General features: G+C 59.4%; 3 protein-coding genes across 3 annotated transcripts in view; 2 read left to right on the plus strand and 1 right to left on the minus strand.

Moving 5' to 3' along the window:
• Positions 1 to 3,279, minus strand: part of PRPF6 (pre-mRNA processing factor 6) — a 35,342-nt gene extending 32,063 nt beyond the window's left edge. Inside the window, exons 1-2 of the mRNA XM_068987028.1 lie at positions 3,108 to 3,279; positions 1,271 to 1,439 (exon numbers count right to left, since the gene is read on the minus strand). Of these exons, the coding sequence (XP_068843129.1) occupies positions 1,271 to 1,439; positions 3,108 to 3,178 (240 nt within the window). The 5' untranslated portion in view covers positions 3,179 to 3,279. The remainder of the gene's footprint in view (positions 1 to 1,270; positions 1,440 to 3,107) is intronic.
• A 1,621-nt stretch (positions 3,280 to 4,900) lies between these two features.
• On the plus strand, positions 4,901 to 8,050 carry SAMD10 (sterile alpha motif domain containing 10). The gene is made up of 5 exons (XM_068987464.1): positions 4,901 to 4,991; positions 6,933 to 7,114; positions 7,195 to 7,366; positions 7,685 to 7,825; positions 8,028 to 8,050. The coding sequence occupies exons 1-5, from the start codon at positions 4,901 to 4,903 to the stop codon at positions 8,048 to 8,050; spliced, it is 609 nt and encodes a 202-aa protein (XP_068843565.1).
• A 4,196-nt stretch (positions 8,051 to 12,246) lies between these two features.
• ZNF512B (zinc finger protein 512B) lies at positions 12,247 to 19,299 on the plus strand. Its single transcript, XM_068987463.1, has 17 exons — positions 12,247 to 12,302; positions 13,562 to 13,687; positions 13,969 to 14,111; positions 14,371 to 14,499; positions 14,593 to 15,269; positions 15,373 to 15,599; positions 15,714 to 15,785; positions 15,880 to 16,026; positions 16,190 to 16,314; positions 16,386 to 16,478; positions 16,674 to 16,772; positions 16,853 to 17,023; positions 17,216 to 17,410; positions 17,555 to 17,656; positions 17,938 to 18,000; positions 18,493 to 18,591; positions 18,812 to 19,299. Exons 2-17 carry the CDS (start codon positions 13,564 to 13,566, stop codon positions 19,055 to 19,057), a joined length of 2,712 nt encoding a protein of 903 aa, XP_068843564.1. The 5' UTR covers positions 12,247 to 12,302; positions 13,562 to 13,563; the 3' UTR covers positions 19,058 to 19,299.
• The last annotated feature ends 2,974 nt before the right edge of the window (positions 19,300 to 22,273 follow it).

Consider the following 22,273-nt stretch of genomic DNA (forward strand, 5'->3'; position numbering starts at 1 on the left):
GAATATAAAAAAGAATGTATATAAGTGTATAACTGAATCACTTTGCTATACAGCAGAAATACAGTATTGTAAATCAGCTATACCTTAAAATAAAAATGAAAATAAAAATACGTAAAAACTTAAAAAAATAAAAATAGGACTTTCCCTGGTGGTCCAGTGGTTTCCAATGCACCCCCAAGCAGAGGGTGCTGGTTCAGTCCCTGGTTGGGGAACTAAGATCACACATGCCGTGCTGCACGACCAAGAATAAATAAGTACATTTTAAAAAAACACAATAATAGTACTGCTGCTGCTGCTGCTGCTAAGTCGCTTCAGTCGTCTCCGACTCTGTGCGACCCCATAGATGGCAGCCCACCAGGCTCCCCGGTCCCTGGGATTCTCCAGGCAAGAACATTGGAGTGGGTTGCCATTTCCTTCTCCAATGCATGAAAGTGAAAAGTAAAAGTGAAGTCGCTCAGTCCAACTCTAAGCGAGATGAGGAGAAACTGTGAAGGATATGCAGGAAGTCTCCATACTATTTTTGAAACATCTCTATAACTTTAAAATTATTTCAAAATTAAATTTTTATTTTTTTAATTCAAAATTAAAATTTTAAAAACCTTTTCCTCTGAGGAAAAATACCATCTGTTGTAATATATCTATAGAAAACCTCATAGACCAAACAAGAATTAACTAGAAAGATGAGAACTAACGCAAATGAAGACAAACATTACCAGCAATTCCACTTATAATTCCCCTCATAAGGGCTTTCCTGGTGGCTCAGTGGTGAAGAAATCCACCTGCCAATGCAGGTGACATGGGTTTAATCCCTGATCCAGGAAGATTCCACAGGTCTCAGAGCAAGCAGCCCATGCACAACTCTTCAGCCTGTGCTGGAGAGCCCGGGAACTGCAACAACTGAAGCCACCACATGAGAAGCCTTCCCACTGCAACTGGAGAGTAGCCTCTGCTTGCCACAACTAAAGAAAGTTCGTGCAGCAATGAAGACCCAGCACAGCCCCCAAAAAAGAATAAGAAAAATTAGTTTAAGAAAAAAAATTTTCATCTTTAAAGACCAGCCAAGATACAACGTCAGTGTGACAGTTCTAATATTAGCAAGTGCATCTCTTCTGAAGCAACCACAAAAGGGCACATTTCATTGTATTTGTCCTGCTCCCCCTCACACTCTGTACATGCTGTCCCCTAACCTTGAGTAGCTGAAACAGTCAATATACCCATTACTCCAAGCCCCTCATCAAATGCCCACAGCACAGTGTCCCACACAAGTCACCTCATCATAATTGGTGTCATTAAGATCCTCATCATCGTCATCTGCAGCCTGGCTCTTCTTCATCTGGTCCCCAACAGTCCTCTTGCCTGGGGGCGCATGGCGGTCATCCACAGGATCGTTGGCATCCCGAGCAGGCCCGATGTCTGAGCGGGTGGTGAAACCAGTGGCGCTGCAGGAAACCCCAAGGCGCTCATTTATCCTGTGCCAAGACGCTTAACAGCTGTCACCTAATGACACCTTTTTCTAACTCCTCTGGGAAATCTTCAAAGAGCCCGGAGACAGTGAACTCCATACAGCTTTGCTCTCACATACCGCCTGTCTGCCCTCTTCAGGAGAAAAACCTAAGGAGTTTCCGAGATTCGTCTGGGCACCAGACCTCCCTGCTTCTAGGTCCCAGCCTCCCATTTCCAACAGCCTGCCAAACAGCCCTCTCTCCCAATCCACCAGGTCCTCAATCCAATGTGGCCCAGTCAGAGTTCCTCCTCTGTGCCCACCCTACAGCTGCTCAGAGTTGATTCAGTCAATGGTGACAGTGCTCCCCCAGGCACAACAGCATCAACTTTGCTTTCTTCTCCCTCTCATCTCATTAGAAAACACCCTGATGCTGGGAAAAATTGAAGGCAAGAGGAGAAAGGGATAAGAGGATGAGATGATTGGATGGCATCACTGACTCAATGGACATGAGTTTGAGCAAGCTCTGGGAGATGGTGAAGGACAGGGAAGACTGGCGTGCTGCAGTCCACAGAGTGGCAAAGAGTCGGACACGACTGAGCAACTGAACAACAACCCTCCCATCTGTCTCTAAATTCTACAGGCTCTACCGCCAAAATCCCTCCTCCCATTCTGGCTACCCCCACATGTAGCTCTTCCTCTGCTTCAAAGCAGCTCTGAGCACAGTATACTGAGGCATCTGCCTCACTTATGCCTACAGGGGCTCTGGTCCCTCTGCTCCTGCAGTTCCACCCACACAGATTCCTTGTAATTCCCTCTTCTTCCTCCACACTTCATCTTCTTTCTCAACTGCCCAACACAACGGGTCAGTTTCTTCTTTGACCTTGCCACAACTGTACACCCTTACATCCTCCTTCTAAACTTGGCTCAGATGTTGGTGGCTGGTTGCTTTCTCTTTATGTACTTATTTACACAAATACCTCATCTCTCCTGTTAAACTGCAAGTCCAATGTGCGCCCCAGATTCTAACGTGCATAACGCTGGACATAATACTCGCAAAAGAGAAACCCAATAGTCTTCTTGACCAAATGAGTAACAAACAAATAGGATGATGATCGCTCATTTATTCAACAATATACGGTAGGCACCTGACCTGGGGGGACGCAGTCCCAAGACTCACCAATGCCACCCCTACCCTCAGGGAGTAGAGACTCTGAAGAAGCAGTAATATGACCAGCAGCACCTCAGAGGTGAATGAGGTACCATGGGGAGCGGCCAAACAGAGGACTCCAGCCCGGCTCGTGGGGAGAAAATCTGTCACGCTCAAGACAGGGCTGGGAAGTCCGAATGGCCTAGGGGTTAAAGTAGCCATGGCGCTCCGACTACATGACGGGGACTCGCGACCTCACCACTGCAGACTGGCAAGACAATGCTACCACCCACTCTGGGGACTGAAATCGGGCTCAGAGCCGGCGCACCAACTCCAACCGTCCCGCCACCTCGGGCCAGACAACCTCCCTCGGGTCTGCCCTGATCCAACGCGCTGTTCTTCCCACAAGGATCAGACTGACCCCAAACCATCCCTGCTCTCGTCCTCCCAGTCGCCGTCGGCGAGCGCCCCGACCCAGGCCCCTTCCCTCAGCGCGCGGCCCGCTCCAGGCCTCACCCTCGGCCCAGCCCCGGCACGTAGCCGAGAGGGGCGGGCATGCCCAAGAACGGCTTCTTCTTCTTGTTCATGGCGCCGGTGACACCAAAGGCCAAGAATGTGAAACACCCTGGCCGCGGCCAGAAGCGAAACACCACAGAATCTTTTAAGTTCCGCCGCAGAAAGCAATTGCCACCTGCGTCACCCTTGCCCCGGAAGCAGAACGCCGTACGACGCAGCCCCGCCTACCGTGGCTTTCCCGGGCGGAAGTTCACGAAACAAGACTTCCGGCAGCTTCGGCTAAGGGGCGGAGACGCAGAGCGCGTGCGCGGGAACGCCGGTTCCTGGCCCCGTGGGCGAACCGTGTCTTGCTGGGCTAACCCTGTGAGACCTCCGAACTGAGCAGGGGCGGCCCTGCTTACAGCCTGTTCTCGATGCATTTCTGAGACCTTCCTGTACTATCAGGATCTCTTCTTGTACTAGCAGGGTCCTCTTCTTCCCTGAGCCACACACTTTGCCCTTCAGAATCGTCCTGGCCCTGGGTCAGGGCCTAACACACCTGAACGAGATGCACACCTAGGCCGTTGTGTAGAGCTTGGTGGGTTGTATGTGTCGCGATCGCTGTGCCCCCATGTGCAGTCTACTGCCCTGGCTCTCAACGCTCAGATTTCTGGGCCCAATTCGGGCCCTTCCCACACCCCAACTATACCCTGAACATCCCCGTGACTCCGGAGAGGGTCAGAACCCAGACCCTAGAGAGTTAACTGATGAAAATAAATGCAGCAGAACAAGCCAGTATGTGGGCATGGGTGGTCACAACATGTGGATGGATTCCTTGTGTGTTCGTAGGCACAGATGCAAATCAGACCATCTGTACTCATTTGAGGTGGACATGCAGGACTGTCCTGCATACATGTCTGAGTGTCCATGTGCACCTTTGCTGAGATGGCTGTGGAACATTCTCTGGCCCCCACATATACCTGGGGAGAGCCATCAGGTTGTTGGCAGAGCAGGCAAAAAGCTGGTCACGAGTCTAGCCTTCTACTGGAGGAGGCAGCTGCTAGCCCAACCTAGCACTTCTCACTGGAGTTCTGAAGCAAGCACAATGCATCTGCCTGCTGCAGCCTCCTTGGAGTTTCTCTCTCCTGTCTGTCCCCAGCCAACCCCTTTTTGACACCACGTCCTGGGCACTGAGTCAGATTCCAGAGTAACAGAAGGCAGGGAAGAGACCCTGATGTCCTCCTGAAGTTCACAGTGTGGTGCAGGCTGAGACGGTCAAACTGGCTTCTCTGGGGAAACAAGTGCCCATTCCAAAGGAGACCTCCGTAGAGGTCTGCAGAATGCATGAATAAAGGAATGGGTAAGTAAACTGACATAGGAGAATGGAGGGGAGGGGTGGGTCTGGCCATTGACCGTAGCCCCAGAGGGCAGAGGGTCCCGAGGAGAAAGTAGAACCCTTTCCCCTTTCGGTCCCTGCCTCAGGTGCTCCTGCGGACGCCTGGACGCCATGCAGCTGCACAGAGTCACTCGTTCTTGGAGTCATGCCCAGGTGCGCACGGCCGCCCCTTGCCCTGGCAGCCGCCTTCCGCGCTTGCAGATCCGCGCGCCGCCGACACCCCTCGGAGCTCCCGGAGCGCGCCCGGCTCTCAGGGCTCGGCGGCAGGTGCCTCGCCGCGCAGACTCGCTGGGCGCGGGGACCGGCTCAGGCGCGGGGCCGGCTGGGGCGGGGCGGCGGCGCGCGTTCCCCGCCGGCCACACGGGCCGCCCTGCGCCCGGCGAGGGGCGTGTGCACCGGCGGGGGACTCGCGGGCCCCATGTTCACGGAGCTGAGAACCAAGCCGAGCCCCCCGCGAGGCCGTGCCGGGGCTGTGCGCGCCGGCTTCGGGGAGCGTCGGGATGTGGATGGTGAGCGGGGCTGGATCGGGGCGCGGGGCTATCGCTGTCTGCGGGCTCTGAGGACCAGAAGGACAGGGGCGGGTCCTGACGTACTCTGAACGGCCCCCGCGGTCGGAACAGGAGGCGCGTCCCGGCCGAACCGGGTCCCCAACGTCTTTGTCCCGCGCTGAGTCGAGGGCGGGGGTTGCGGGGGCGGCGGTCAGGGCTTGGGGGTCTGCGCGCCCTACCTTGGCGGAGGTAACCCCCCGGGGCTCCTGTCCCCACGCTAGCACCGCCCTGCGGTCACCTTTTTCTTCGCGCGGAGTAAATCTCTCTCGCCCCCTGCAGTGGGGCCCAGAGGGGGCCAATGCCACGGACGGCTCGGGAGCCCCCGCCCCATTTCCTCCTGGAATTCTGACACTGGGGCTGGAAGGGAGGGACTGACCGACCGACGGACGACGGACGGAGAGTCCTCCCCCGGCTTGGGGAGGAAATGGGCGGGGCCTGGCTGGCCCAAGACAGGTGCAGCGCGGGCAGAGACTTCCAACTGGTTATCCCGCCCAGAGGCCACACCAGGCGAAGCCCTGAGACCCGAGCGCCCATCCCCTCAGGATGCTGGCTTAGAATGAGTCTCCTTCCTCCCTACTAGAACCCACCTAGGCTAGGCAGCGGCCACACTGGCCACACCCTCTGTCTGACCCTAGACCTCAAATTTAGAGTTACCGGTGGCCATCCAGTTCCAGAAAGTTGCAGGAATGGGAAGGAAAGAGTGGGAGAAGGATGTGGGTTTCCCTCAGTATTGAAACCTTCTGGGCACATCACCGAAGCCCAACCCTCAGTGGGGTGAGGAGCCGTGTCTGTCATAAGGAGTGTTTCTCACCCCGTCCTGCTGACAGGGTGGGTGGAGGACCCAGGCCTGGGATCCCCATCCTGCCTGCTGAGTCAAGGCCTGGATGCTGGAAAATGGGGCAGGCTGGGCCCTGCTTTCTGTCTGTCCCCAGGGTGCTGTTGACTTGTGGATACCATCCATCCATCCACTCAGTCATTCACAATGTTTCTGGACACTTCCTGTGTCCAAAGACCTGTGCAAGGCTTTGGGAGGGGCTCTGCCCTCCCCTGACTTGTGTCAGCAACCAGCACAGAAATGGCCATAAAACTAAAATGGGATGAGTATAATTAAGTTGGTGTGGGAAGAAAAAGCAGGTGTCAGCTAAGGTCCCTGAGCACGTGGCTGCAGCCTGCATGTCTGTGCTGACCAGTGCAGGAGTGCCAGGAGCTGCCCTGGGCTGGGGGCCTGCAGGGGATCAGGGGGCAGCAGGAACCTTGTGGGCTTGCCCTGAGTTCAGCTTCTTGTTCATGAGTCACAGCCAGTGAGCACAGCAGGAAGAGGCCGAGCCTCGAAGGAATGCCAGGGAGGGCTGCAGGGACTGGGTGCCTTTGACAATGTGGGCAGGCAGCCCAGCCGTAGGGGTCTCACCACCGCACAGGGGCTTCCAGGGTGCTCGGGCCAGCGTTTCCTTGCAGGCAAGTCCTGTGTGCACACCGTGGTCGGATGTGGCTATGCCAGTCCAAGGAGGGGTCAGGGCTGACCCTAGCTAGTGCCTCACCTGGCTCTGAGTGTGAAACTCCCGGGCAGGCATGTCTCACTCTAATTAAACAGAATCCAACAAGGGACTTCTCTGGTGGTCCAGTGGCTAAGACTCTGTGCTCCCAATGCAGGGGGCTCAGGTTCAATCCCTGGTTAGGGAATTAGATCCCACATGTTGCAACTAAGTCCCAGCATAGCCAAATTAAAAAAAAAAAATCCATCCAGCTCACCAGAGCACAGACTGTGGGTACTGGTGAACCCATAGCTGGGAAAGTGCTTCTCCCCTTCAGTGGAGGGAAGATGGGCTGAGCGGCGGGAAGCCAGCTCACAGGGAGATGAGCCCCTGTCCCTGACCCCTGTGACCAGGCACCCCTACTCTGCAGCCACTGCCCACTTCAATTTCTGCCGGACCCTCCTGGATCACACGGTGTCGGCCGAGAACATCCCCTGCCCCCTGCCTCGGACACCGGGTACTAGCCTCACGTGGCACGACTCCCGAAGCCAGAGGGCGGCTGGCGGCCGGCCGGTCAAGCTCCTGCAGCAGCCTGGCACTGAGGCCCCCCAGGTATCCACCCACCCACTATACCCACCTCAGTACCTGCCCTGCTCGCCACCTCTCTCCACCAGCCACCCCTCTCCCCACAGGGCCGGCTGTACTCTGACCACTATGGCCTATACCACACGAGTCCATCCCTGGGTGGCCTGACGAGGCCCGTGGTCCTGTGGAGTCAGCAGGACGTCTGCAAGTGGCTCAAGAAGCACTGTCCCCACAACTACCTCGTCTATGTGGAGGCCTTCTCTCAGCACGCCATCACTGGTGCCTGGGGGGGTGGGGACTAGGGTGTGGCAGGGGCGTGGGGCTCCTCCCCCATCTCCTCTTTCTCGGTTTCTTCCTCTGGGTCGTCATTTCCCCCAGTCCCTCTGTTTCTGCTGTTACCTGGCTTTGCTCTGCTCAGTCTCCATTCACCCTTACCGTCCCTTCACCTCTCTCCCTCTCTTGCCTCGTCTCTTTGAATCTCTGAGTCTCTGTCTCTGCCCACCCCACCTATGTTTTCCTTTGTCTCTGCCTTTGCTCTTGAAGCCCCGTGGATGGTGACCTGGGCTCCACCCCTCTCCTCTTCCCTCCCTCTCACAGGCCGGGCGCTGCTGCGGCTGAACGCAGAGAAGCTGCAGCGGATGGGGCTGGCGCAGGAGGCACAGCGGCAGGAGGTGCTGCAGCAGCTGCTGCACCTGCAGGTGCGCGAGGAGGGGCGGAGCCTGCAGCTGCTCAGCCAAGGTCAGTGGGAGGAGCCAAGAGAGCCAACCTGCTCAGACAGGCCTAGGTGTGGGGGACTGGGCCTGGAGGAGCCCTGGAGGGCAGGGTGGGCACACTGACCTCAGGAGGGTGGCCCGGGACCTCAGTAAGGGCCATCCTGCACCCAGGCAAAAGGGACAATGCCAGAGGCCCCCGACTCTCCTTACCCCCATCCACCTCTTAGCTTCCTTCGGAAACATGTCCTAGCTGCTGCCTAGGCTTGAAATCTGGACCCCAGCACTGTGACCGGAGCCCCAGTGAGGAAGAAGCAGAGCTGGCCTTGCAGCCCCTCAGACCCTGCGTGGCCAAGCCTAGCCCAGTGGACAGGTGGGACCAGCATCGCCACCGCCAACCATCTCTGGTTGTGCGCTCCGGGCTTGCCTGGGAGTGGGGTGAGCGGGTAGGCAGGGGCCGCCTACCAGGTGGGGTCCTTCCTACCAGGACCTGAGCCAAGGCCCACCCCCTGGTGCTGCTGGCGGCATGCAGGGCAGCCACCTGGAGCCAGAGCAGATCTGGACATCCCCCCAGACTCCCAGGGAGCCTGTTTATTTATATTCCCTTCACACACGTTGAAGTCCTCCCTCCACTGCCTGCTGAGTCATGCGTCTTCTAGGCACCCTGCCCTCTCCCAGGGCCAGAGGTCTGCCCCCTTGCCCCATTCACACCCTTCCCCAGCCCTGAGAGGACTGCCTGCACAGGTGGGATGAACTGCCAAGGCTCCCTTTGCTGTGTGCCCCTCCCCTGTTCCCACCCAAAGAGTGGTTATCAACACAGGTCCTGCCGGGCACCATGTCAAGTGCTCTCACTCATTTCTGAAACCCTTACTATGTTCCATCTACTCATGGGGACTGGGACTCACACCCAAGACCTGACAGACACAAGGAGAACCACACTTAGCACCAACACCAGACTCAGCTATGTCCTGGCCTTAGGTTGTGGGATGGCTCTGTCCTCCCAGGGTCATGGAGACTGCCTTTCAGGCTTAATCATGGGTGGGCATTCCAGGAAACCTGGATCCACACAAGAGCTCTCTTGACAGTAGCACCCCTTGCCCACCCAGGGGAGACTCATGCAACCATTCAGTGGGTCAGAGGGCCCCAGATTTGGGACTGGTGCAGCCGAGCAGAGGGAGAGCTAGGGTGGTCCTGACAGCCCCCACCTCTTGTTCCTCTGTCCACTCACACCCCAAGGGGACTCTGAAAACCTCGGGTTAGCTGGTGCTGAGCCATGAGCCCCTAAGCTGTGCCCTGAGCTGCCCTCAGGATGGGAGGTTGGTTGTTGCGGGTCTCACATGGAATTTGAACAACTGGCCTGGTGCCTCCCACCCTGTGCACCCACCATAGGAAGCCCTTCGTCCTTCCCAGCTGCCCTGAATATCCCTAGCCACCTCGTACCATCATGACATGACCCTTTCCAGGGATCCTTCCTCTCTCCCCTAGTGCCTCCTTGTCTTGCCCCCTCAACCTCACTGTGCTCCTGTCTTGTCTTCCTTGTTTTGCGTTTTTATATTCTGACAAAAGAATCAGAAATAAACTTGGTTCTCAAGTGCCCGGAGTGTGCTGTCTGACTGAGACCATCCAGGGATGTGGGGTGCTGCTCAGAGCCTTGGTAGGGGGCACAAGCCTGGGCCTGGGAGGAGGAGGTGCCCTGAGCACCTGCCTCCAGCTGGGGCCACTAGGGGGCAGTGGTGTCCCACCCTGGCTGAGCACCTGTTTACCCCAACCAAGACCCTGCCTGCCTTTCAGGTGGGCTGCACCCAGACACAGACACAGGTGTGTTAGGTCCCTGGGGCTGCCTTAACAAATGACCACAACAAGGAGGCTTAACAGAAACAAACTTTCTCATTGTACTACAGACCACAAGTCTGAAATCCTTGGGCAGCACTCCTTCCAGGACTCACAAAAGAACACTTCCTTGTCTCTCTCAGCTTCTAGGCGCTGCCCCATGGGATCCCTGGGCTTATGGACATACCATTCCATCCTGAATTCTGGGGTCCCATCACCTCTGTGTCAAATCTCTCTCCTACAGGGACACTTGTCTTGAGAGGTAGGGCCCATGTGGATAAGCCAGGATGATCTTGTCATCTCAAGATCCTTAACTTAATCACGTCTGCAAACCCCTCATAACAGATAAGGTCCCACTCATTGGTTCCAGCGACCTGAAATGGCTGTCTTTTTTGGGGGGGTCCCCACTTAGCCCCTCACAGAAGGTAATGCCCTGACATAAGAAACACATGGGTCACAGTACATGCCCCCATACGTACCCACACAGCAACCAGGCACACACAAATACTAATAGGCCCCTGCAGCCTGGACACATAGGCACCAACACAGAGACATATAGACACCTGTGTCCAGATGTACAACACAGTGACACAGGGTCCCAGCATCCTGTGACCTCCTAGCACACAGAAAACACCAGGCACAGTGCACTCCCCACAAAGAATACACACGACGTCACATGTTGCCCTGTGGCCTGGACACACATTCACTAAGACCTGGACAACCTGGGTACTAACATACAACAGGCATCTTTCCCACCTAGCATGGGACACAGACACACCCTGACACCCTGATGTCTTGACACACGTGGTCACATAGACACACCTACACAGAGAGGTTGCCATGCCACACATGCAGACTTATACGGGGAAAGTTATAGCCTTGGATGCATCAGGGCATACACAGTGACTACCTCCCCAAATCCTGCAGGTCATGACCCCAGGGTGGGCACAGTGAACTAAGGAGGGATCACCCAGGCTTCTCTGGCTCTGATTTCCAGGCGAAGGACTGACTGACCCCACCCCACAGAGGGCTCCGCCCTGTCTCTGCCCCAGAGTGGACATGCCTTGAGAGAAGCAGCTCCAAAGGGCCCCTGGGAGAACAGGGTGCACATCTGCCCAAGAGCTTTGCGCCCTGCCCACAAGTGCAGCCGCACCTGCTCCAGTGTGGACAGGCAGAGGAGGCGGAAAGGGCCTCAGGGAAGGGGGAGCTCCTTGTGCCTCCGGTTCCCAACTACTCCCCTACTCTACTTCATTCATTCCAAGTCATGGTGAGGTGGGTGTGCTGTCACATCCAGACCTGATACCAGCGGCCCCAGGGAGGGCCCAGTTCTGGGGCACAGAGGAGCAAGGCACTGGTGGCTGGTCTAGGACCACCCCCCAAATTAGCAAGAGGATGATCAGCAACCCCAGGAAAGCCCACAGGCCTCAAACTGCTCCGGGACTGCCAGGAGCCAGGCCATTTCCCCAGGGTGGCCACAGGCAGACGTGGTTACAGGGCTGATTGGAAAAGAGGCTGGATCCTGCTTGGCAGGTTCAAGGCCCCCGGGGCCAGGAGTTCAAGATCCCAGAAGAGCGCGGCCTTCATGGCCACACCTTCCCCGGGTCAGGTCGTAGAGATGCCTAATCGCTTCCATCCGTGCGCGCTGGGATTGGGACAGCACCCAGCGCCCCACCATGCCTCAGTTTACCCCAGTGCCTGAAAACCGCCTCTGGCCAGACGGAGGCGTCACTGGCCACTTTGCTCTGGCGACCCAGCCCACGCAGGGGACGGACAGGCAGCGGGGCTAAGGAATGGCCGAACAGGCCCCCTCCCCCGACCCGTCTCTCCCGTCGCCGAGCAGCAGCAGGAATACCGCGAGAGTTCGCCCCCTCCCCCCAACAGTAAAACTGTCAAAGGTGGGAGGGGCGGGAGCGCGCATGTGCGCAGCGCGGCGCGCAGCCTGCGCCGCCCGGACCCTGCGCCCCTCGCCCCGCGCCCCGGCCCGGCCCGGCCTGGCCCCGGCCTCCGCCTGGCCCCGGCCTGCTGGGCGCCGCAGGTAAGCGCCCCGCCGCACCCTCGGCCGCGCCCCCGGGCGGCCCCCGCGCCGGCCGCGCCCCCGACCCTGACCCCGCGCGCAAATCGGGGGGGCCGGGCCCCGAGCCCCCGCCCGCAGCCCCCGCCGCGCCCGGACCCCCGCGCCTCGCCCTCCGCCCCGCGTCGGCGCCGCGTCCCTGCCTCCTCCTTCTCCAGAAAAAGTCGCCATTTTGGTTCACTGCCTTTGGGCCACCCCCAGGCTCGCGGAATCGGCCCTTCCGGGGCCAGGCCGGGCCCGCACCCACCCCAGGTGACAGGTGGGTGGCGAGGCCAGCCTCCAGGTGTGCGTCCCCTGGCCAGCCTCATCCGCGCGCCTGGGCCTAGGCCGGGGTCCCGGGCTGAGCGGCCTGGACCGCAGTCCCGCCTCCAGCGTCGCCTGCGGTCAGCGCGTGGCACTCCTTTCCATCCCAGTGAGGGTCCCACCTCTGCGACCCTGCTGGCTCCTCAGGGAGGGTAGAAGCCCGTTCTCCTCCTGGAGCGCGAGTCACAGGCCTTGGATGGAAGGAGGGTCTCTGCCTCCTAGGCCAGCTCTGGCCCCCGACCACCCAACTCTGAATTCTCCACCCAGGCTGGAGGAGGACTGGAAAGGCCGGGCTCAGCAGGTACACACACCACTGGCTTCTGGGGTCATCGTGGGGTTGGGGTGACTACTGTTGGGCTGTCTTCTTGGAAACATCAGTGTGAGCACTTCCAGAGAAGTTTGTTTAGAGCCCTCTGGACCCTTACCCGCCTCCCTCAGGCTCTGGATAGAGGCCACCCTGTGGCCATGGGCAGTGACTGCCCTGATCTCGGACCTCATCCTGCCCAGAGGGCCTCTGGACCTCCTAGGCACAGCAGATCCTTCTGTTTTCCTCTGATAGAAGTTAGTGAGGGGACTTCTCTGGTGGTCCAGTGGTTAAGACTTCACGCTTCCAACTCTGGGGACTCAGGGTCCATCCTTGGTTGGGGAACTAGGATCTCACATGCCATGAGGTGTGACCTGAAAAATACAAAAAGAAAGAAGTTAGAAATCAGGGGAAGGGTCACCTGCCCACACACCCCTACCACCTTCTGTGGCCTTGAGAGTCCCTGTGGGAGGACCCACTGGGCTGGACTCAGAGTCGCTCCAGCTTTCAGAGTCTATGGTCTCTGGAGTGGGGCTGGTGGGCCTGTAGGTTGGGGACACAGCATTTCTTGAGGGTTGGAGGCGAGGAGGCCAGTCAGGTGAGGAGTGATGGAGGGGTCCAGCACGAGGCATCCATCTGGTTGGAGGGGCTGCGGCTGGAAACAAGGTGGAGCAGAGGCTCCGGGAGGGCAGTTCTGCTGGCACAGGGACTGGAGAAGGTATGTGTGCAGCTAGGGAGGGTGGGGGCCCTTAGCGCCCACCTTGGCTGTTTAGACTGTGTCCTGAGGAGAAGAATGCAAGGGTGTCGGCTCAGGTCCCAAGCATGGCCTTGGGTCTGGGCAGGGCTGTGGGGGAAGGTGTTCTAGGTGCCAGGCCAGCACAGCTGTGACCCGCAGCCACACTGGTGTCATAACTGGCCCCCGAGGGGTGTCCTTGGCCTCCCTTCCCTGGGGCTCTCTGGGGTAGTGTGTCTGAAGACAGGGAGCCCTCTGGAGCAGGTGAGGGTCTCAGGACAGAGCTAGATTGTTCCAAGCTGATGGTGTCTCCTGGCCATCCAGGGAGACTTTGGCTGGGCAGCCCCTCCCCTAAACCAGAACTAATCCCCCCTACCCCTAACCTTTCCCTTGTGACTAAAAGCACAGGCCAGCAGGCTCCCCCTCCTCAGGCCAGAATGTGGGCCTGTCTGGGGGTAGGATCAAGGGCAGCCCATTTTCAGGTCCTGAGTGGGCCCGGCGGGTCTGTCCACTTGCTCTGCAGAGATGACCGATCCCTTTTGTGTTGGAGGAGGCCGCCGGGTCCCAGGATCCAGCAGGAGCGGGCCTGGGAAGGATGGCAGCCGGAACGAGGTCCGACTTCCTGTGCTCCATGAGCCCCCAAAGCTGGGTAAGAGGAGGCGGCCGGTGGTCCCAGGCGGCCAGTGCTGGGTGTAGGTCTCCCCGGATGTCAGGCTCCTGGGTGCCCAGCCTGGCCTCCTGAGAGGCTTCCTGGGGAGGGGGCAGCCGGGGCCCAGGGTTCCTGACCAAAGCGGACCACAGCCTCCTGCCTCCCTGTCTCCATGAGTGCAGGGGACATGAGGCTCATTCCAGGCAGGACCAGGCCCCCTGGCTGGCGGACGAGGCTGCGGTGAATGCATTCTCTGAGCCTTGATGTGTCATGTGCTGCAGGGCTGCCAGTGGTCCGGGCTGGGCAGACGGTGCCCAGCCAGGCCGCACTCTGCTTTGACCTGGAAAGTCCAGCTGGCGACAGGACGGAAGGGAAGAAAAAGGGGCGTCCAAAAGCCGAGAATCAGGCACTCCGAGACATTCCCGTGAGCTCCCCGAGGGCTGGGTGGGCTCTTGCGAGGTGTTCCTGGAAGCCCACTGCCTTGCCGGGCTTGCCTGCTGTGGGTCTAGCACTGAGCCACCTGCCCACATCTGCCTGCTGCTCTGTGCTTGAGGGCTTCGAGATGGGGCCCAGTGGACCACATGTGGGAGTCCTGCAGGCCTAGGGACAGTACTGAGTCTGGGGCTGGCTGGTAGAGGCCTGGGTGGCTGCAGGGTCAGCAGCCTGGCCTTTCCCACATCTAGCTCTCCCTGATGAATCAATGGAAAGACGAGTTCAAGGCGCACTCGAGAGTAAAGTGTCCAAATGCCGGGTGCTGGCTGGAATTCCCCAGCATCTATGGGCTTAAGTACCACTACCAGCGGTGCCAAGGGGTAAGGGACTGCAGCCTGGGGAAGGGGAAGCCTGGGGCCCACCCTACCCTGGCTGTTGGCTTGGGAGTGTCCATATCTCCCCTCTCCACCCAGGGTGCCATCTCAGAAAGGCTGACCTTTCCCTGCCCCTTCTGTGAGGCTGCATTCACCTCCAAGACCCAGCTGGAGAAGCACCGGATTTGGAACCATATGGACCGACCCCTGCCTGCCCCCAAGCCTGGGCCAGTCAGCCGGCCAGTCACTGTCAGTCGGCCGGTTGGGGTTAGCAAGCCCATTGGAGTAAGCAAACCTGTCACCATCAGCAAGCCCATTGGCATCAGCAAGCCAGTGACAGTCAGCCGGCCTGTGCCAGTCTCCAAACCAGTGACAGTCAGCCGACCTGTGCCAGTCACCAAACCAGTGACGATCAGCAGGCCCGTGCCAGTCACTAAAGCTGTCCCAGTCACTAGGCCCATACCAGTCAACAAACCTATACCAGTCACCAAATCTGTACCAATTGCCAAGCCAGTGACAGTCAACAAACCGGTGCCAGTCACCAAACCAGTGACTATCAACAAGTCAGTGCCGATGACAAAGCTTGTAACAGTTACAAAACCTGTGCCAGTTGCGAAGCCAGTGACAGTCAGCAGACCCATCGTGGTCAGTAAGCCAGTGACGGTCAGCAGGCCCATTGCCATCAGCAGACACACGCCACCCTGCAAGGTGGTTCTGCTGACCAAGTCTGAGAACAAAGCTCCTCGGGCTGCAGGGAGGAGCAGCGGTAAGAAAAGGTATGGGGGCTCCTGCCGGGTTGGGACTGGGTGACCCTAGGGCAGTCCAGGGGTAACAGGGCCCAGAGCGGGTCCTCCTGTCTTTACTCCCTGCTCCCTGTAGGACTGCGGATGGCCTGGACGCCTGCCCCATCCCACCCAAGCATGCGAGGCCAGAGAACGGAGAGTACGGCCCAGCCACCCCAGAGCAGAGCTCGGGCTTCCAGCTGAGCACAGACCCCAGCAGCAGCCCCCTTTCTCTGGGCAGCAGACCCTCAGGGGGCAAGGAGGTGCCAAGGGCTCCAGGCCCCGGGTCCCCGCCTGAGGAGGGTTCAGAGCGCATAAAGCACAGTAAGATGGGATTGGGAGGCAGCGGCCAGGGTGAGGCCAGCAATGAGCTGGCCTGAGCTTACCAATGGTTATTTAACCAGAGTCTTGGCCTCTGTTTTCTCTCTCCTGAGTCAGGAAGGAAACAGAAAACACCCAAGAAGTTTACGGGTGAGCAGCCGTCCATCTCAGGGACTTTTGGACTCAAAGGTGAGGCCTAGACTAGCCAGGCACCCTCGGGGGCCAGACACACGCTGTGGCCACACCCTCAGCTGACACCTACCTTCCCTGCCTGTGTGCACAGGGCTGGCCAAGGCAGAAGACAAAGCCCGCATCCATAGGGCCAAGAAACAGGAGGGCCCGGGCCCTGAAGACACGCGGAAAAAGGGGCCAGCCTCCACCAGCGCTGTCAACAAGGAGGTGCCAGCTCCTATGACCCACCAAGCCCCAGGTAGGGGCTGCTGAGTGGCAAGGCACAGGCCAAGTCTTGACGATGGAGGCAGATCCTGAACCATGGGGACGGGGACTGAGTGTGGGCTTTGGGTTCTGTGCTTGGCGTTAAGGTCATCTGGGAGCTCCTGCCTCTCACCTGAGGCCCTGGCCTTGCCCTGCAGGTGGCCCTGAGGAGCAGTGGCAACGGGCCATCCATGAACGGGGGGAGGCTGTCTGCCCCACCTGCAATGTGGTCACCCGCAAGACCCTCGTGGGGCTTAAGAAGCACATGGAAGTGTGTCAGAAGGTAGGGCTGCCCCCTGGCTCGGGAGGGGAGGCACCCCAGGACCGACCTCTCACCAACATGCCCGTCTACAGCTGCAGGATGCACTGAAGTGTCAGCACTGCCGGAAGCAGTTCAAGTCCAAGGCTGGCCTCAACTACCACACCATGGCTGAGCACAGCACCAAGGTATCCCCTCGGGCCCAGCTGCCGTCCATGCTGCCCACTGGCCGCGGGTCTCCTTCCCCCTACCTGCCCGGCTCTGACCACTGGCCTCTCACTAGCACAGCTTAGTGGCTCCCGTGCCTGACTAGGGACATCCGTGGCCCTGGGCAGGGGCGGGCCCCGTGGTGGCGGGGGCACTGAGGCTGGCCTGCCCCTCAGCCCTCTGATGCCGAGGCCTCGGAGGGGAACGAGCAGGAGGAGCGGGAGCGGCTGCGGAAGGTGCTGAAGCAGATGGGCCGATTGCGCTGCCCCCAAGAGGTGAGTGGGCCTGCAGGTGTGGACGCCAGGTGGATGTGGCCTGGCTGCTTACCACACTCACCTGCCCCCCGGAACCCCAGGGCTGCGGGGCCGCCTTCTCTAGTCTCATGGGCTACCAGTACCATCAGCGACGCTGTGGAAAGCCGCCCTGCGAAGTGGAAACCCCGTCCTTCCCCTGCACCCACTGTGGCAAGCCCTACCGCTCCAAAGCAGGCCATGACTACCACGTGCGCTCAGAGCACACAGCCCCGGTGAGTAGCCACAGCCTGGGTGCTCGTTCCTCAGGCCCCTGCCCTGTGAACTCCCTTTTCCCTCCTGGGGGACTGGTGTGTCGGGGGAATGAATCTGTGATGGGCGTCTGTGCCCCCAGCCTGCTTTCTCCTGTGTTCTCTGTGTGGCACATGCCATGTGGCTCACCAGCTCACCCAGCCTCCCCTCCACAGCCCGCTGAGGAGCCCTCTGACAAGGCCCCTGAGGCTGAGGACCCGCTGGGTGTGGAGCGGACTCCCAGCGGCCGTATCCGCCGCACGTCGGCCCAGGTCGCTGTGTTCCACCTGCAGGAGATCGCAGAGGACGAGCTGGCCCGAGACTGGACCAAGCGGCGGATGAAGGATGACCTGGTGCCCGAGACCGCACGGGTGAGCCCTCCTCCCTGTCTCTGAGCGTAAGGCCCCTGGGAGGAACCTGGGCAGTCCACCCACCTCCTGGGTACAGACCTCCCATCCATGGAGGGGAATGTCTGGGTCATCTCCAGCTCACCCTGTCAACTGCTGTGTCTGTAGCTCAACTACACACGGCCAGGCCTTCCTGTGCTGAACCCCGAGCTGCTGGAGGCATGGAAGAACGAGGTCAAGGAGAAAGGCCACGTCAACTGCCCCAACGATGTGAGCTGGGCAGTCTGGGCAGGCGTGGGAGCTCTGGGACTCAGAACAGAGGGCCCAGGGCTGGCCTTGGGGGGAGACTTCCATGTGGCCCGAGTTTCATAGGCAGAGAGGCCTTGACCTCAGCCCTAGTAGCTCAGCCTGCCACACCCTCTGACTTCTGGGATCACACCCACCCACCTGCCTCAGATGGGCCCCAGATCCCCTGGGCTGGGCAAGGGGTGCACGGTGGTCAGTGGGCTCCTGCTGGAGAGCCTGTCCCCACGGTCACCTCCCACCCCCAGTGCTGTGAAGCCATCTACTCCAGCGTGTCCGGCCTCAAGGCCCACCTGGCCAGCTGCAGCAAGGTCAGTGCCCAGGCCCTCCCCTCAGCCGTGTGCTCGGTGCTCCCAGCTGCTCCCCAGGGTCCCATACATCCTGTGTGTCCCCCTGGCCCTTTGGGGTCCAGGGCCAGCACAGCCCAGGACACTGTCCCCCCAGCCTCAGCCTGGACGTAAGTCAGTCAGTCATGGTTGGTCCTGTTTATGGGCTCTTCATCTGTGCCTATACAGGTGGGTGGTCGACCCAGGGTTGGGGCTGACCTAACACCCTCGGCTATGGGCTGTGACTCTTCCCTGGAGCACCTGCCTCTTGCCACCCTTGCTGTGCTCCCCTGCAGCCAGGGCACCCTGCTGGTCCCATCACAGCAGCCTTGTGGGTCTGTGAAGCCCACCCAGTGGGCACCCATCCAGACAAACCTTACAAGTGTGGGGGTCCCAACTGCATCTGGGAACTTCTGGTCCTCTAAGGGCCAGGGTGGGGGCCAACCTCTGGGGGTTGGACTGCCATGTGCCTTACAGGGGGACCACCTGGTGGGGAAGTACTGCTGTCTGCTGTGTCCCAAGGAATTCAGCTCTGAGAGCGGCGTCAAGTACCACATCCTCAAGACCCACGCGGAGGTGCGGCTGGATGGACTGGCCCCGTGGAGGGGCAGAGGAGGGGGTCGGGATGACAGCTTTTGTTGCCTTTGCTTGAGCAAGTTTCCACTGTTGAGGAAGCTTCTGGTTTCTCTTCAGAGTGGCTTCCCTGGAAGCTTGGGTGCCCGAGACCCTAGGGCCCCTCTGTTCTGCCTTCCAGCGTCCCAGACCCCAGGGTCTCCACTGCTGCTTCTTTCCTCAGAACTGGTTCCGCACTTCGGCAGACCCGCCTCCCAGACACAAGGGCGTGGACTCCCCCGTGCCCAGGAAAGAGAAGAGTCCAGCCGGCGGGAAGAAGCGGGGCCGCAAGCCCAAAGAGCGGCCCTCCGAGGAGCCGGCCCCCGGGACGCCTCCCCGCCAAGATGACTGGCCACCAGCAGGCAGAGACAAGGGGGCCCGGGGCTCCGCTGGCCGGAAGGCGGGAGCCAGCAAGGCACCTGAGAAGTGAGCTTGGAGCCTGGCAGGTGGGTGGGGCCCGGCCCCCACACTGGCCCGGCCCCTGTGTCTGGGGTGGGGCACCAGAGCCTCCTGCCCTCCAGGTCTCCACCCCTACCCCGCCTGTTTGTCTGTCCAGCAGCGGTGGGCAGCCCTCTCCTCCTTGAAGGCAGCCCCTTCCCATGCAGGCTGCCGCAGGATGCCCTGGTCTGGGGCTCCCAGGAGGACCGGGCAGCTGGGGCGTGCAATAGTCTGGAGGGACCATCACGGGCGGTGGGGGAAGGGCTACAGCCTGGGCTTCAGGTGCGGGCACTGCGGAGCAGGCATATGGCCTTCTGGCCCTTGGCACATGAGCTCCATGCCCCATCTGCTTTGAGTCCAAGGCTCAGAGGGTCCCTGGGTAGCCCGTTGTTCTGGGCTGATGAGGATACCTGAGCGGCCTCGCCTCTTGACCCGACACTGGATCCCCAGCACCCCCAGCTACCTCCCAGGACAGACCCCAAGTCTGACAACTACCGTGCTGACCTGATGGCCCACCCCACCTGTGCCCCGCTGCCTTCTGGTTCCTGCACTTCTGCGCTCTACCTCTCTAGGCCCACCCTCCCTTGCTGTGCAACCCCTGCTGTGCTCAGGCCCCTGCCCCACTGGCCTGTGTCCATTGTGATGGGGGAGGCTGTCTTGCTCCACTGTCTCCAGTAGTGCTCCCTGCTTGAGGCCAGCAGAGGCTCTTCTGCCATCGCAGAACTGCTGAGCAGGGCTGAGGGGCTGCATGAAGCGAGCTCTGGCCTCAGCCTCCAGCTTTGCTAATGCCACTGGCCTAATCACATAGCCCAATGAATTTAGGGAGGGCCAGTCTGAGTTCCAGGGTCACCTGGGGCCCACAGGCCTGTGGAGTGGGGACCTGGGGCCTGGCTTAAGTAGTGACCACTGTGGGAAGCAGCCTCAGTCTGCTGGCCTGGGTTGACCCATGGCCAAGCTCCCGTGGGAGCCTCCTTCCTCCTTTTTTACCTGCTCTTTCATTTCTGGTTGTGTGGCCTTTTGATGTGAGAGCCGAAGGCCAGGGTGGGAACTTGGTCGAGGTCACATAAGTTGCTGGCAGCGCCAGGGCTCTGTCTTGGCTCCCTTTGGTGCCCTGAGGACAGCGAGGTCTGTAGGTTGGGTCAAGTGGAGTCCAGGGCACTGAGGATGCAGCCACACCTTCCCGCCGTGGCATTGCTGGGGCAGGGAGGGTTTCAGAGCTGTAGGCTTGGACGGAGGCTGTTTTCTACTGGGGGGTGGGGGTGGGCTGAGGGCTTGGCCTTGCCGATCCTGGATGATGTGAATTTTGATATTTGCTTGTGTGCGTGTGTCTCCTGGGTGTAGTGGATGCCAGTCTCGTTGCTGTGACAAGTAACAAACCTTTTTTTTAATTCTGTTTTTTATACAAAAACTCACCACAATCTAACATTTTGGTGCTAAGGGTTTCCTGGTGCCGACGGTGGATCTAGGGGCTGGGCTGGGGTCCCTCCCCTGCTCAGGGAGGCAGTGCTAACTGGGCATGCCTGCCCCCAGGCTCCTGTCCCCATCTCACCCCTGGAGAGGAGGGTCCAGTGTGGGCTCAGCTCTCCTCACCCTGCACCAGGGAGACGGCTGCCAGGAGGCTTGGGGGCCGAGGCGCTATACTGCCTGTTTCTAGCTTCTTCACTTGACCCGAGTGCTCTGACCCTGGGCAGTCCTGGCTTGTGTGCTGGGGGTGATGTGGAAATGTGGACCCCCCTACTCACACACACCTGATCTGATCGGCAGGTAGAGGCCTGGGCAGGGGCAGGAAATCCAGCGTCAGATATTGAGGCAGGCAGCACAGCTTCAGGCAGGAGGGCTTTCCTTCTTGTATTCCTGGGTGTCGCTGGTGTATGGCTGGTGGAGGTAGAGGTGGGTGGGCAGCCACTGGAGGGGCAGCTATGGGAGGGTGCCGGGGAATAGGCGCTGGTGGGGCCCCACCTGCACTTTGTCCTTGTCATCGATGGCAGGAAGAGGTTGGACCTCAGCACCTCGGCAGGGGATGGCCGCCTGGCCGGCCTCTCAGGTACTTGGCCCTTGGGGTGTGGGGGCTGGTTTTGGTTGGGGGATTAGTTTCACTGTCACCCCTGCCGTCCACGTGCGATCTCTGATGTGGGAACCTCACCGGATGTGTGGGAAGAAGTGGGGTCCTGGGTAACTTGATGTTTAGCACTTTAACCCCCTTCTTTGTCTTTAAGGCGTGGGGACTGCTGGGTGGGGACCCCTTTCTCCTCTTCTCCTCCCCGCTCGTCCATGCTGGTGGGTGGCAGTGACAAGCTGGTCTGTAGAGCCCTCCTCCCATGGCAGTGGAGCCCTTGGTGGCTTGGTGGAATCTGTCCACGTCCCATTCTGTTGGGAGTGCAGCCTGGTAGTCACCTAGCCTTGATTGACACCTTCGGTGAGAGGGACCCAGTGGCAGACAACCCCCTCTGTGTGGTGGGCATGGACCCTGCCTGAGACCCCAGGCCCAGGGCACAATGCCAGGTCCCTTTCTAAAGATCTACCTCTGGCCCAGCCCACCTCCCTTGCCCTGAGAACAGGAAAGGGTTGACTCAAGGGACCGAAACTTCACACAAAATAGGATGCACTTTTTTTTGCTCATGCAAGGGCAGATGAGTGTCCCCTGGTGTGACTGATGGCCCTCCTGGCTGTAGCCCCCTCCTGTCCCTTTGGTTGGGAAGGGAAAGAATGGGTGCACCCTGACCCACAGAGGGGAGGGCTGTCCCTGTGTGTTGTCCTCCGTGGGCCCCAGGCAGCTGTCCTGAAGGCCTGGAGTTCTGGAGGAGCCAGCACCTCCTGCCTGTACTTTGGGTTTCTTGGTTTGGGTTTTTTAATGCCAGTTCTCCGTATTAAGTGCATTTTGAAAGAGAGGTTCCAGCTATCACTTGTAACCATATATATACATATATATTCTATCTACAAAGTGTTTATTTGCAAGATGTTTTTGACGGTGAGCTCGGGCCCTGCCCGCCTTGTGACCATCTGTCCCTGGTCCTCGTCCCTGCCCCGGTCCCGGGAGTGGCTCGGGGCGGGCCATCAACTGTATGTATTAAAAATAACTGTATCAAATAAATGTTTATTGATTTTTTTTCATTGGTTTTGTGTAGACGAGTTTGTGGTAAAGCGTGGGCTGGGGTCCTTACCTGCACACCCGCTGCAAGGCCTCGTGAGGCTTGTAGTTTGCGGGGCG

The sequence above is a fragment of the Capricornis sumatraensis genome, chromosome 15 (genome assembly GCF_032405125.1).
Source record: "Capricornis sumatraensis isolate serow.1 chromosome 15, serow.2, whole genome shotgun sequence".
NCBI lineage: Eukaryota > Metazoa > Chordata > Mammalia > Artiodactyla > Bovidae > Capricornis > Capricornis sumatraensis.